General features: G+C 40.7%; 1 protein-coding gene across 2 annotated transcripts; it reads left to right on the forward strand.

Annotated features, from left to right (window-relative positions):
* Positions 1-1,480: 1,480 nt before the first annotated feature.
* Positions 1,481-13,002, forward strand: sncb (synuclein, beta). 2 transcript variants are annotated; one of them, XM_056381978.1, is made up of 6 exons: positions 1,481-1,641; positions 2,687-2,820; positions 6,713-6,742; positions 7,107-7,192; positions 10,511-10,597; positions 12,205-13,002. In XM_056381978.1, the coding sequence occupies exons 2-6, from the start codon at positions 2,700-2,702 to the stop codon at positions 12,232-12,234; spliced, it is 354 nt and encodes a 117-aa protein (XP_056237953.1). In that variant the 5' UTR covers positions 1,481-1,641; positions 2,687-2,699; the 3' UTR covers positions 12,235-13,002. The 2 variants fall into 2 exon arrangements, with proteins under 2 accessions (XP_056237953.1, XP_056237954.1); XM_056381979.1 differs by having other exon boundaries at positions 1,489-1,641; positions 2,690-2,820.
* The last annotated feature ends 1,586 nt before the right edge of the window (positions 13,003-14,588 follow it).

The raw sequence follows: 14,588 nt of genomic DNA on the forward strand, positions 1-14,588 counted from the left end.
ATGACACATAAAGGCCAGATCCGTGCCGAGCCAGAGTCACAGCCTGCCTACTCATGCTCACAGACACCCGATGGACAATTCAAGGAGATATAGCTATGTGGGATTTCCTCAAACTGGGGGTGGGGGGAATATGGGGGAAGAAGGAGGATTTCGCAATCACTCGCCCACTACAACGACGATGGCGTCACTACACATACGTCAGACGGGGGCAAAAAAGGGAGGGGTGGTACTTAACCCTTCATCTAAGCTGCAAATGAGATCAACGAAACGCGGGAAAACGTGCAGTATCCAGTGACAACAGAATCAACGCTGTGTAGTGTATGTTTTAGTCATCTCCTGTTTTAGTTTAGAGCTCATGAAAGCGGCATGACCTAATGGAATGTTCGATATTCAATCCGAGGGACGTCGTGATTCGATCTGAGCCCTTCCTCTGCTCTGATTGGCTGAGGGACGGTCGATGCAGTCGTAAAATAATACACGAGAAACGCACGAATGGTGACAGCACAGTGTTGTATTGCAATTGAATATGCAAAGTAGAAACCGCCTGGTGACGTTTGGTACTACTACTTCACGTGTGACATTAAATACCTACAATTAATATTCTTAAATAATTTGAAGTTTTTAAAATTATTATTATTTAGAGTGTGCGTGTTTATCCTTTCACATCATCAATTAACTTCAATTTCTGGTCAAAAAATCAATATTCAGCACAGCCTCATGAGGCTCCATGCTAAATGAGCCCACCCCCATCTCTTCCACAAAATGGTATCACCCTCAGATCACACTCATGCTTGGTCAATGCAGTTCTAGTCATGTCAGTATTGGCACATTACACATAGGCTACATGTGATGACTGTTTTTTAATTCATCCATCACAGACAACTGTCAAGGAGTTAGCTGGCTATTTGGGGCAATTAAAATTAAAGGATGCAACAAACTATAAGACATCACACTTACAGAGGGTGGTGGTTATATTTCTTAATGAAAGCCAAAATGAAAAAGTGATACCAGTTTTAATTGCAATAAGGGGTGTTGGTGGCAAAGTTAAATCCAAAATGGAGTCCACAAGAACCCATCAGTCAAGTAGGCTGAGGAAAGAGTTATTTCTAGCATTATTTTTATTGGATAATAGTCAATAAATAGGAGTAATAATTTCACCCTCATTGCCTACAATGTCTAGTGTTCATAGTGGGACTGTGTCTGCCCAGAACCCACATCATTGTGCTCAATTGGATTTCCATAGTGTAGTATAATATTCCTATGTATTCACATTACAGCCACATTACATGTTCTTTCAATATGGACACTGGAGTGCTGCAGTAGAAAATGGACTGGATGACTACTGTGCCTCTGTTAAGCATATTTTCCTTACCGTACTAGTTGACATCTGAGGGTGATCAATAGTGGAGGGAGCCAGTGATGGTGGAGCGAGAAAGGGGAGGGGGGAGGAGGGGGTGGGGGGCGGAGGGGGGACGTGATAGTCTCAGCCGCACTGTGAAGGGGGCCGTCCCTGTTGGTGGAGATCAGCCCGAGGAAGGCCCACCTAGTGATCATTTGAAGATATCTTCCATTTAGACGATAGTTTGAGTCGACTGTGCGACAGAATCATAAGGGGACAAGTCGAAGGCTTTTTGCAAATAGGTAAGAACTATTTTTTTCCTCTTCCTATGCTTTATTAATGTTAATTTTTAAGCATATAGAGGTCACTACCATTTGAGGACCATGCATGTAAGCGTCGTCATGGGAAGGCACTGTTTTGCACTGTGCCTAAAATAACTTAACGCTCTTAACCCACATTCCTATATACACACGCATATATATGTATGTAATATGAATGTTGTTGCTCTGTGTCTCGGTTTGATATGAATTGTGTGTGGAAGACAATTCAAAGGCAAAGATATTCAGCCAGGCACGTATGCAAACGTGAGAAATGGTGGACATCGTAAATTGGTACATGTAGTAATTGAAGGCTTGACCTGCAACATCCAGGATGCGACTCTGCAGGACTGTCGTGTGATGCAAGAATATAATTCGAGCTGCTAGTCTGGTGCCCAGTGTATTTTATCAAAATGTTTCCTTGCGTGTGATCCGACAAGCTCAGATTACATCCACATAATTCTACGTTAACTGCCTGATGCGTGCAGATATCATAGTTGACATCGTGCTTCCCTTCCCCCAGCAACGTTGTGCAGCTCTTGCAATAAATGCCACCTTCTAGTGTAATATGCTGTACAGTCTCTTGATAAGGCCTGTGCTTTTTCCCAGGCGCAGTCCTGTCATCTCGCTGCTACCGAGAGTAGCATTACAGGCGAGCAATAATTAATGAGCGCCTCCACAATTAACTATTTCATTGAAATCTATTTGCCTTTGAATATTTCATGCATTGACGAGGATGTGAAAAAGGGGTTGAATGCATGAGTGAACAGAGGGTTTTTACTACAGCCTGATGGCTGGACTGCAGCTCTCAGGATCTGCCACAGGAGGCGGTGCTGCCTTCTTTCACCATAACGTATGGTCTTATGTTAAACTGAAATCCACAGGGCATTGTAGAAATAGATGGAAATAATCTCCTGAAAGTTACTTTTTAATTGTATGAGCAAATAAATATAATTCATGCCATCAAATAAGCTAAAAAACCACATGTGCACACAGTGACTGACAGCACGTATGGTCCATCTCTCCACAGTAGCTCGGCCAAGATGGATGTGTTTATGAAAGGTTTGTCTAAAGCAAAAGAGGGGATGGCTGTGGCTGCAGAGAAGACCAAGGAAGGAGTTGCAGTTGCAGCTGAAAAGACTAAAGAAGGAGTTATGTTTGTAGGTAAGACTATCACAAATCTGTTTTTGCAGCTTATTTGCATGCAAATCACACACACACACACACACACACACACAAAACACACACACACACAAATCATTTAGACTGCTAATGTTCCTGCTTCATGCAGGAACAGCAGCAAATAAGCAGAGAGAAAATTGAAACAAACTGAAACAAATGATTAAATTATACAGTAACTTCCTTTAGTGCCTCGATTATTGGCAGAATCCTGCTTCCCCATACATGCATGAAACCAGCAGGCTGCATGTACCGCTTAGTTTTTAACCTCTTTGTTTAACATCATAATACAGTTGACAATATTACACCTCCCTGGTTTCCTCTGTGTAGCTATATTTATTTTATTGGACGAAATGTGTGGTGTTAGTTAAAATGACAGATGTCTCACAGTAAAGAGTATGGTGAAGAATAACTGAACGCAAATTGAGTGTAGATTATTGCAGCAGCAGTAATTTGATGAATCAGCCAGCCTGTCAGCAGATCAATATCTTGTTTAACTAATGCAGGCTGATGCAGTGTGTAAATAATCATCATATGAAAATCGGTAATCTAGCATTCGCTTCTGTAAATGTTGGTAGTTTTACAAAGGATACACTAGGATAAAGAGTTATTCTGATGTAGCTGATGTGACACGAGGCTCTGAATGTCCTTATGCCCTCTCGCCCGACTTGACTGGGCTACAGGCAGGAGACGGGAACAGGGGTGGGGGTGGGGCAGCAGGATGGTGGGAGCAGCTCTTGCTAGATGTCCGTGCATTGGATGGCAGCAGATTGTAAAACAGTCTAAACCCGCCATCACCTCCTGGAGGCACAGGCTAAAGGCTTTTGTCCTTTTCATTGCTGCCTAAATTGTAATTAAACACTATTAAACATATCTACACAGATATGTGGCAGAGTACATGGCTGAGATTATTGACCCAATCTGTATCACTTGCTTTAAATCACTATTAGACGGACACCTGAAAGAGCAGCTGGGCCAAGATAAAACACAAACTGACAAAAACATGATCTCATCTTGTGTTCATAACATTACAAAAGACAAACTTTCACAGTCGTCAAATTCCAGTTCAGTTTCTGTTATGCTTCACTTGTGAAGGTAGTGCTATGCATAATTTAATTATCTGTGTTGCCGGGCAATAATTGAGGATTATTTCTTAATGGTGTGAAATCAACAATTAATAATGATTTCAACCACAATTCAGAAGACCTGATTTGAGTCATCTAGTTTTGGTTTAAATATGTCTAGAGCTGCAGGTAAGGAATCCGTTAATCATGTATTAATCTGAAGATTATTTTCTTGATTATTCAATTTGGTTCATAAAATGTCAGAACATTGTGAGCCAGCAATCCACAATGCAAAGATTTACAGTTACATAAGAAAAAAAAAAGCAGTGGCTGGATAGAGGTAATATTTGGCAGTTTTGCTTGGAAAATGGCTGTTAACTATTAAAAAGTTATCAAAATAATGGCTGATTAATTATCTGTTGATCGAGTAAGCCATTAATGGACTAATTGTCTCCTCTCTAAATATGTCATGTAGCACACAGATAGGTGTGTATTTAATGTGGTTTCATATATTTCAATAACTATATATTCACACTGACAAATGTCACCATGTTGTTTATGATAAATATTTTCTTCTATATCGGCTGGCTCTGCTTGGTACCCTCCAGTTGGTCTGTTAGGGGTGAGTGGGAGGAGGGGTGGGTGACTCAGGGGACCCAGAGCTGGGCAGAGGCCTTGGAACCTACCAGGCATTACAGATATTTATATTGTCAGTCATTGAGCTGTTGTCAGAGGGCCCAGATTTCCAGTGACACCCCCTGCTGGTCGCTCCCCAGTCACCAGCTCGTACCATTGATTCGGTGACTGTACGTAGGGTTTTCCAAGAGAAGTTGTCAAATGTGTCTGCAAGGAGATGGAATCCAATTACCCTAGTTATTTAGCACCGTGCCGCTGTCAGTCATCAGCACAGCTAAACATGTCACAACATGTGCAGGCTTGTTTTCATCCTGTGCGTGTTACGCCTCATTCTTTTGCCTTTTGCCCGTTGCGCACAGAGAGAGAAAGGAGCATTTCTGTGGCATCCGTGTGCTTCTGCGTGCTGCTTGTTGAGCGTGGTGGTGCCCTAGAAAGCTGCGTATGATTTGCTTGAAGGCCCCTCTTGGAGGAGGGGTAAGAGTGATCTGATAGGTCTGTGGCCCACCTTTTGACAGCTGCTGCTGCTGCTGCAGACCGCCCACCCAGCTGAGCTGAGCAGCCAGCCTGAGTAAGTCAAGAAGGAGAGGCGGAAATGAGAAAGGCCTGCTGCACTAGATGCCATTTAATGTCACTCAACAGTCTCATTCATACAGCATGTACGTACCCTACTATGACACGGTGGAGTATTTATTTATTTTAAAATCAGTGTAATTAGTTTTGTGAAACCGTGCAGTCACACCGTATCAGTGTCAGTATATGGCAGCTTTTCTGCAGTTTAATTCAGGCAATAATTACTGTTACTAATATTATCTAAACAATAGCAACAGCCTCAAATTATGTTATAAAATAAGACAGTCTTAGTCATCTGTTAACATCTGTAAACATATATCATTACTTTGATGCTAATGTTTATTATCATGTTTAGGGGATAATAATTTCATATGTTCAAGAGTGAATTTACATTTACATACATACCACTAAAAGTGATGAATAGCATGTGCCAGCAAGGAAATGAATCATTAACTTTCAACATGTCAGAAAAGTCACACCCAAGAACTAGACTTTTCTATTGCAACAGATGAAACTTTTTGAAATGTTGCAGATCCTTTTGTATTTATGTAAATACTTAAATGACTTTAAACACACTTCTCAAAAATTATCATTAAATCTACTGTTTTTGTTCATTAAAGGAAAATGTCACAGACAACAATTTGTCAAAGGTTGTTTTTTTGGGGACGCTTGAAAAGATCAATAGTCATTTGTACTAGTTATACTACTAATGTATAACAGCTATAGCTACCATCCATTGGTGTCGCAGCACTTCACCACAGCCGATGCTTAAATGGATGGATTTCTTAGATGTATGTTTTGCTGTGAGGCTTGCCGTTTGTAGAGAAGGTTCTGTACTTCATCATCATTTCATCGCTCCTCAGTTGGCTTTTAAAGGCCCTCAGGGACCAATAAGGCATGTGACTGGTGCACAGTAGGGAGGATGACAAGGCCTGAGTGATCAGGACCAGTGGGTGCACAGATTGCCCAGATAGCTCGATGGAGTATGGTGTAGATGGATGAGGTCAGTCAGAGAACTGAACAATGTCCTGGTTGTGCTTTAAATGAGCTTCAAAGTTTAATAACTCCTCTCAATAAAAGTAGCAAGAGAGCCCAGTGCAGAAACTATGACTGTTCTGTTGTGCCAGCAAAGCTGTGGCAAACTATGAATTCAAAATGAGAGGCTGCAGCTTACATTGTGGTCACGTAGAGTGGTCAAGAGTTCCACAAGTTGTGACTTGTTTTCTGGACTTTTATAAAGAGTAATTGGTCTGCAGAGTTCAAAGTTAATTATGGCAGTTTCATTTCCCAGTTTATAATGTGAGGAGTTATGAACAGGAGGCTGTAACGTTGAGTTAATACTGCTGTCCGTCGTGTTGGCCAACTGTATCAATATGTCATGAATCACAGTGTCAGGGAGATGCCAACTGCCAACTGACTTGTCAAATCATGGACCTTTTGTTTATTTCACTTTGACTGATGGTAGTAGTGCTTTGGTGGTTAGTCTATCTACACACACACACTCACACACACACACAAGAAAACTAATCTTGACATGCAAAGTGTTACTTGATTTGCAAAAGAATCTGAACCTTTTCTAACTCATTTCATGTTTTTTGTTAATTCAGGTAGCAAGGCCAAAGACAGCGTGGGCTCAGGTGAGTTTTTAACTCTGTTTGTCAAACATTAACATCATTACTGTTGCAGTAAGAAGCTGAGTTTCATTACAGTGACAAGAAACCTCTAACTGGAAAATGGCAAATTTATTATGGTTCATTGTTCCAGGGGGTAAATGTGTAAGTTGTTATTATGTACAATAATCAATTGGGAAAAAAGCTACAACGAAGCTAATGAGCTAAGATCATGTACATGCTTTTAATCTGTTTGCAGAATCTGTTGAGATAATGTTAAACTGTGTGTGTGTGTGTGTGTGTGTGTGTGTGTGTGTGTGTGTGTGTGTGTGTGTGTGTGTGTGTGTGTGTGTGTGTGTGTGTGTGTGTACTATGTTGTGTCTGACTCTAGTGGCTGAGAAGACCACTGGGGCTATGGGGAACATCGCTGCTGCCACTGGCCTAGTGAAGAAGGACGAGTTCCCCACTGACATGAATGTATGTACGACATTACAGTCATCAACATGATTAACTCTGACCTGTTACGCACGATTTCATTTCCTGTTTCAGACAAAGTATCGCAATGTGTTGGGTCTGGACTGTGAAACCATGTTGGTGTTTTACATGTTGCGTCTGTGTTGTTCTGAAAAACACAGACTGGTAAAACTGAAATATTTAAAAAGTGGAATAATGCTTTTTCAGCTTTACTAAACCGTGTGTCGTCGAGGTGCAGATATATGAAGTACAACTTCAAAATGCATTTGAAATAAATACTTTGTGTGTAAAAATGAAAAAAGGAACAAAAGAATAGCTGTGTTCCCCAGAGGCCGAGTTGACATGACCATGACATCATCGGGGTTATAGATGACATCATCAGGGTTACTTCTTCAAACAAAAAATTCCACCAGAGCCACAGAAGAAACCATGGTATTCCTTATGACAAACTTACTTAAACTTCATGTGTAAAATCAGTGGAGTGACTACAGAGACTGGCCGGTACATGCATGGTAACAATGCAGCATCTCACTGTTATTCTGGATTGAGCTTATTTGCGATTGTGGACACGAGCCTGAGAACAAGAGAGAAAGAACCCTCTGTTCCAGATCCAAGGCTCGCTTACAGTTGGCAACTTCTTGTAAGTTGTGCTCATTAAAGTCTGGACAGGATGGTGGTTGTAGCAGAGCCAGATTTATACGGCCGATAAATCTGCATGACGCTCCAGAACAGAGTTACTAGTCTGCATTTCATCTATTTTATTCCTCAGCTGTCAGCACACTCATTTAGCTGAATTCCTCTTACCTGAGGAAACACGACCGTGGTTATTTTAGAAAAATTTGAATTAAGTAGACTTCTGATTGACAGCTTTTAAACAGATAAAATTGGACAAAATAAATCCTCCTTTCATGTTTAATGAAATTATATTAAGGCCTTGTTTTACACTTGGTGTTTTTGGAGCGTTCTTGAGCATGAATGGTTATTCCACACAGTCTGCACTATGCTCATGGCTGCCTTCACTCTCTAATAAAGCTTCAGCCTGTTTCAATATTCAGGTGCCTGAACAGTCTCTCTGTGGGACTATCAGCTGTCTTCAACACACAGCTTTTCCACTATACCGTGCCCTCCTGTTGACCTCTGCTAATGTCACTGCTCACGTCAGTTCATGCGCGCCATTATCCTGGAGATGCGAGGGAAGATGGTGGAACAGATTCGACTTTTCACAAACGTAGAACGGGGGAAAAACCAACATATAATTTTGATTGATGCACATTTTATTCACAGATGGTTTAATGAGAATAAAATGTGTTCTTCAGTGTAAATGACCCACTCTTGACCTGTGCTGTCAGCATGTTGACATTTCGTCTATCTCTGTCAGACTGTCAGTGAAACAGGGAGGTCCTCGTCCTGTCCTAAGCCTTCATCCTTCAGAGTTGGACCCTCTCCACTGACTCGCTAATCTCGTAAATCTGACAGCCCGCTCTAATAGGCTTCTGGAAGGCACTGTCTGAGTGATAAAACTACTCAATTCAACACCACAGAACTCAACTGCTGACATAGTTATCACATGTGCGAAGCTACTTTTTGCTTCAGTTTTAGCTTGTGCTGTCCACTCTGTTTAACTCCATCCTGCAGATCATTTTAAAGAAAAAAATAGCCAGTATTTTGCACCTTAAAATTGCACTTACATTAATACAATAAGATATCAGACTGAGAGTGCTTTAAAACAGAATATAAAATATTATTCTATAGAGATTTGTGCTGCACAGTCTGAACTGAGTCTCAACTGAATTCAAATGTGTGACCAATCAGAAACACAACTTCTGTGTCCCCTCTGCTGTGATCACATAAACAGCCATTTTCCATGTTCACTTTTTCTCAGGCAATGATCAGTCTGATTAGGGGTCTCTGTGGTAGTTTCCCACTGTGTAGAATTTAAGGCCATGCTAATCGTGTTGGTGGGCTTACAGCAATAACACCAGCTTGATACAGCACACAGGATTATGGTCTGTTCTTCTCTGACCTAATTGACTTGATTAGTGCTGGGTTTAAAAATAAATGTGTGGTGACCCACTAGCTTTGTTTTCAGGGCTCGTAGTAGCAGGTGCAGCAATGATGGAGCACTGTCTGCCTCGGACAGCTCTCAGAAGGAGATGCAGTACGGTTAAGGCTTACATTGTCAAGATATCAAGCTATTATATTTTCAGTGTCACATTAAATATTAAAAGATAAGGCTGTTAATAGTCAATATTTTACTTATAGTCAAAAAAAAAAGACCAGAACCAACCATGAATTGATCTGATAACAAGTATTGTCTGTGTATCCAAAGGCTGATGAAGCTCATTAGTTTGTGTCATAGCGCTCCAATCCTGTCCAGAAACTATTGAAAACACATCTGTACAGTGTGTTCGTTCATTACCATGAACACACACTGTATTTTATTTTGAGTCAATCCCACAAATAACATCCCACTAGTCTAAATAAATACTCACTAGGCTATCAAAACGTGTGATAATCTGGAGCTGAAAATAGTTCCCAATTACAGACCATCTTCTGATGAGACCACACCAGCCACAACGCCCATCAACATGTTGCCTTTGTTTTGATCTCAACTACACACCTGTAAAGTTTCTTGCACAGTTGTAGACTGTCTCTGTGGTAGTTCCTGCTGCAGTAGATGTGTCCAGGACCACATTTTGCCGTGATAACACACACACAGACTCACAAGGTGAAACGATACCTGCCACAGTAACAAAATCTATATACAATATACAGTAGTCCTGTTGGAAGAGCAAACAACTACAGTGTCCAGCAGGTTTAGCAGAACATTGATCCTTTATTTGAAAATAAAACTATATATTTGACAGACATTTTTAATTTCAGTTAAAACCCATGTGTTTGTTTTCATCTTTTCCAGCCAATCTGGCCCATCCTCTCTCATTTTTCCTCTTATCTGTCACCATTACATTCAAGTCAAAGAGCTAAGCATATTCTGAAATATCCAGCGATCTTTGAACAGGGCTAAGACTCTGGTGTGGTCTGGTGAGCTCTGGTGTAGCTCTACTTAGCACAGTGAAGCTTGGCGCTATATGCTAACATGCTGATGCTTGGCAAGTTTAATGTTTTCCACGTTCACCATCTTAGTTTAGCATGGTAGCGTGCAAATATTTGTCATGTCATGTCTGATGCTTCCTGGAGAGGAAATATAGTCACAATTTAAGAAACAGGTTTAAAATCTACAATTAACCAGAAATATCTAGAGGTGCTTCTGTTACTGTGGATCTTTCCTTTCTTCATCACGTTCCCTCTCTCTCTCTGCAGCCTGAGGAATATGGGCAGGAGGCCATGGAGGGCCAGGGAGAGGCAATGCTGGAGCCAGAAGGGGAGACATATGATGAGACCCAGCAGGTAATCAGCCTACACGACACAAAGCGCACACGTCTGCTCTATGCTCTGTATCTCATGTCTCAGTGTTTGAATTTAACTATATGATGATAAATAGCAATTTGTATGTCATGCGAAAAGCTTGTTTGAAAAAAACTGTAAAGCTGCGCACGGCATGCAGGGACGCGTCCATTCACTCACAGTAGATGGAGACTCATCTGTATTCACCAGCTCTGCATGGTAACACATTTTAGCTGTATTGCATTTCAGTAGCACTCCACACTTGCCCTCCACTTCTGCCCTGCACAAACACTACAGCTCACGCTGAGGTAATTCTTCTTGTCTCTAGATATGAAAACAGGGTTTAACGAGCCAATTGCCACACAGCGAGTACAGTGAATATAGCACCACCTACCTACACAGAGTGTTGGGTGTGTGTCGGTGTGTGCGTGGAGGAGGGATGCGAGTCTGACACAGATAGCTATTTTTGGAATTTGGCTGTCAGGGGCGAGACAAACTGTGCAGAACCTATTGCTTTGAAAAGAGATTTTAAATAGCTCTAATAGTATGTAAAAATATCCTTGAATGCACATAATGTTGAAAAGGATCATTATACTCATATATATATATATATATATATATATATATATATATATATATATATATATATATATGTATAGTGATTTAAAGCACTGCACCAGTTATGATTTTAGCCAGAAACCTGTTACATTCATGGCTCATATTAAAATTTTCTGAATCAGCTTCAGCTGAAGGAAGATTTAATATGAGATTTTACATGATCTGTGATCATGTTGAATTTATCCAGTGCATTTGCTCGGATTTTCTCTTCATTCCCACTTACAGCCTCCATCAGTGGATTATTGCATTAATCAGTTGAAGGAATAAAATGGAGATATTTCCTGAGATTTAAATTAAAAGTGAATTTCTCAGAGGCAGTAGCTTGTATCATCCATGTCCTCCTCCATCTCTCTCCCACTCCTCCGCATCTCTTTCCCCTCCCCCATCCTTTGCTACACCAGCGATGTGCGTGTTCTGTCTGAATGGGTGTGGTGGTGACGCTCTCTGCCTCCATGCATTGTGGGTAATGTCAGGGTCTCCCTGCATTGCTGTAAATATGGAGTCTAAGTGCTGCAGAGCTTCTCAGGGAGGGTTTGGAGATAAAAATCCATCCCAGCCAGTATTGCACTTGGTTTTGTGACTGCATCAGATGACCTAAGACTATTGCACACTCCTGGAGGCTGTGTTATTTTATTTATTTATTTATTCTTTATGATCATGTGCGAGGAGGAGGCGTGTGCAGGGTTACAAGGATGATGGGAATGTGCTCACGACTCGCCCTTGAAGCTGGTGCAGGCTTGTGCTGCCCTCTGCAGGCTGCAGAGAGTCACTGAACCAGCAGAGCAGCTCAGCTGCGATGGAGTGACATCATTATCTTCAGCAGAGCGCTATCATGTGTTACCATAAGCTCTCTGTCATATATATTCTTCTTAAACTGATTTAAGTTTTTAAGAATTGCATGTGATTAAGTTTTAATTAAAGTCTTAGTGATGAATTTAATCTGGAGGACATGTGACCTTCTTGTCACTTATAATCTGTTCTTCTTTTCCCAGGAGAGCCAGGATTACGAGCCAGAAGCGTAAAAGCATCATTCCAAGCCACCATCCAACCAGCAGCACAATAATATTTCTAATAATAAAAAGGACAAATGCTGAAACTATTACAATTATACTCCCGTTGCAAAAAACAACAAAAAAGCATTCCCACTGAAAAATGTTCTTCCTTCAAGACAAATCTTTTATTATTATATATTGTAAATGTCATGTTATTAATGTAATGTGTTGGGTGTAGGTATTTATTGAGGTGTAGGATTTGTCCTCTCAGTCTCATTTCCTTGATTCCCTCCCAATGAAATGAGACTAGAGCCGGGGCTTGTGACTTTGTACTTGTGTGTATCTGTATTTAGAAACGTGCAATAGATGTTCATCATCTTCCAATGAGAAATTGGGAGTTGAAAAAATTAATAATGTCCGGTTGCAAGCAGATATGAATACAATAATATTCCCTTAAGTGTCGACAATGCCTGTTTGTGGGTTTTTTGTTTTCTTTTTGCATTTCTTTGGAAATTTATTTGAACGTTTTTGAAGTAAGAGTTTTTTACATTGTATCTTTATAGTTGCTTGTGAAATCATTCCAGTAAACTATCTGTTAGAAATGGACAGAGTATACATGTTTGTGTGTGCGTGTGTGTTTGTGTGTACTGAAGATTTTAACAAATCAATATATTATGTCTTGAAATCATAATGGTTGTCATATCAATATGTGCTTTAAATTGCAGGACTTGTCAATATTAAGGTTTATGTGTTAAGCCAGACATACAAATCCTCTGTAAATAAAAAGTAAAAAAGAAACCATTTGTTAGTGTTGTTCGATAATGTTTAAATTGACATTTGGCATTGATCACTCATCAGATTTTAAAGCTCTTGTAACTGGTTTTGTTTTTCCGCCTGTTGATCGAAATAAGGATTTTTTATGCATCGTCCTCAAACGCTTCCCTTTTTGCTCACTCTTGTCTGGGGGTTTGATTACAGGATGTGTAGAATCTGCTGAGCGGGCTCTGGCTCTTGGCAGGACGCTGCCATATTTGGGATGCCTGTCTGATCGTGCCTTTTTTGGCTGGTTTTGTTTGGATTAATCCGGCTGGAACGTGCAGGCTTGGTGGTGTCGGGCTCAAACAGAGGGTATTAAACAGCCGCTCCTGCCGCTGCCGGCTCAGACGGATGTGTGGACACTGCAGGAACAAAGACAGGAGCCATGGCCTCATTCAAGAAGTCCTTTGAGGGCCTGAAAAGCACGAGCCAATCGGCTGCGAAAGGAGTCACAGACACTGCAGGTACAGAACTACAGCTATAAGATGACACAGGGTGTGTGTGAGGTCTGGTAGACAGAGAAAAACCTTGACAAAGATTTGTCATTTGTCGAAATAATTTTATTTTTATCTTTTACAACTGTTTAAAAAGTTGGAGTTGAAAACTTAAAAAAAGCAAAAGCTGTCAGCTGCTCCTGAGGTCAGTCACTGTAAGTCCCTGTGATGTGTTTTCAGTGCAGGCAGCTCAAGATGCTGTGCAGCAGGTGGCAGACTCCTCCAAAGAAACAGCCAACACAGGTAACGTGTTCGTTCCTCTGTCTTTGAAGCCTCATAATGTGACAGTGGGACGTGTGATTTTGAGCAGATAAGGGCTAAAGGGCAGAGTCGGGCTGTCAGAGGATGAAAAAACTTTGCTCCCAAATTATGTGTTTAATGGTCGATGAAAGATGAGTTCCTAAAAGGGCATGAATAATGATCCAAAAAACTCCACTCATCTCTAAGAGCTGGAAACATGGGAAGATGTGCAAGTGCACCTGGAATTACCATAAGCCTATTATTCAACTTACATAAACCTCAGCACTAAAGGAATAAAAGTGATCTCAAATTTTACTTGGATGAAGGTGTTTTAGAGACTTTCAAACTGTTGCAGTAGAGTGACAGTCTAAATTGAATATTTTGGATATGAGCTTTTTACAGACACATAAACATATACTTACATCATCTTACTCCCATCATTGTGCATGTGAGTTGATAACAAAAGTTTGACGGTCTTATTCAAACTCTACTATCTAAACAATTTTCTACAGCCTAATAGTGATTATATCTCTTCTGCTTCACTCTGACTCTTTAAAGCTACTCAAGAAGCCGGCAAACAGACTCAAGCAGCCATAGGGAAAGCTGCGGACAAGGCCACGGACACCATCAAGGAGTTTGGACAGAAATTGGAGACCAAATGATCCCTAAAATATGAACAATTCTAGCTGAAACACTCGAGCCAACTTGTCTGATCATCCATGGGTTATAGACCAGTAGTAATGTTGGAATGGAAGTATGTTGGCATCAGAAAACCAGAAAATAAGTTATATAAGTTATATATCTCCACACAGCTAACATTCCAAATTGTCTTTT

Source organism: Seriola aureovittata, chromosome 8, assembly GCF_021018895.1.
Source record: "Seriola aureovittata isolate HTS-2021-v1 ecotype China chromosome 8, ASM2101889v1, whole genome shotgun sequence".
NCBI classification, from domain to species: Eukaryota; Metazoa; Chordata; class Actinopteri; order Carangiformes; family Carangidae; genus Seriola; species Seriola aureovittata.

Excerpts from the sequence above, each read along its gene's own strand:
- sncb (XM_056381978.1), top strand. The coding sequence starts at position 2,700 with ATGGATGTGTTTATGAAAGGTTTGTCTAAAGCAAAAGAGGGGATGGCT. Across the intron at positions 2,821-6,712 it reads AGAAGGAGTTATGTTTGTAG|GTAGCAAGGCCAAAGACAGC; the intron begins GTAAGACTATCA and ends TTGTTAATTCAG. Across the intron at positions 10,598-12,204 it reads CATATGATGAGACCCAGCAG|GAGAGCCAGGATTACGAGCC; the intron begins GTAATCAGCCTA and ends TTCTTTTCCCAG.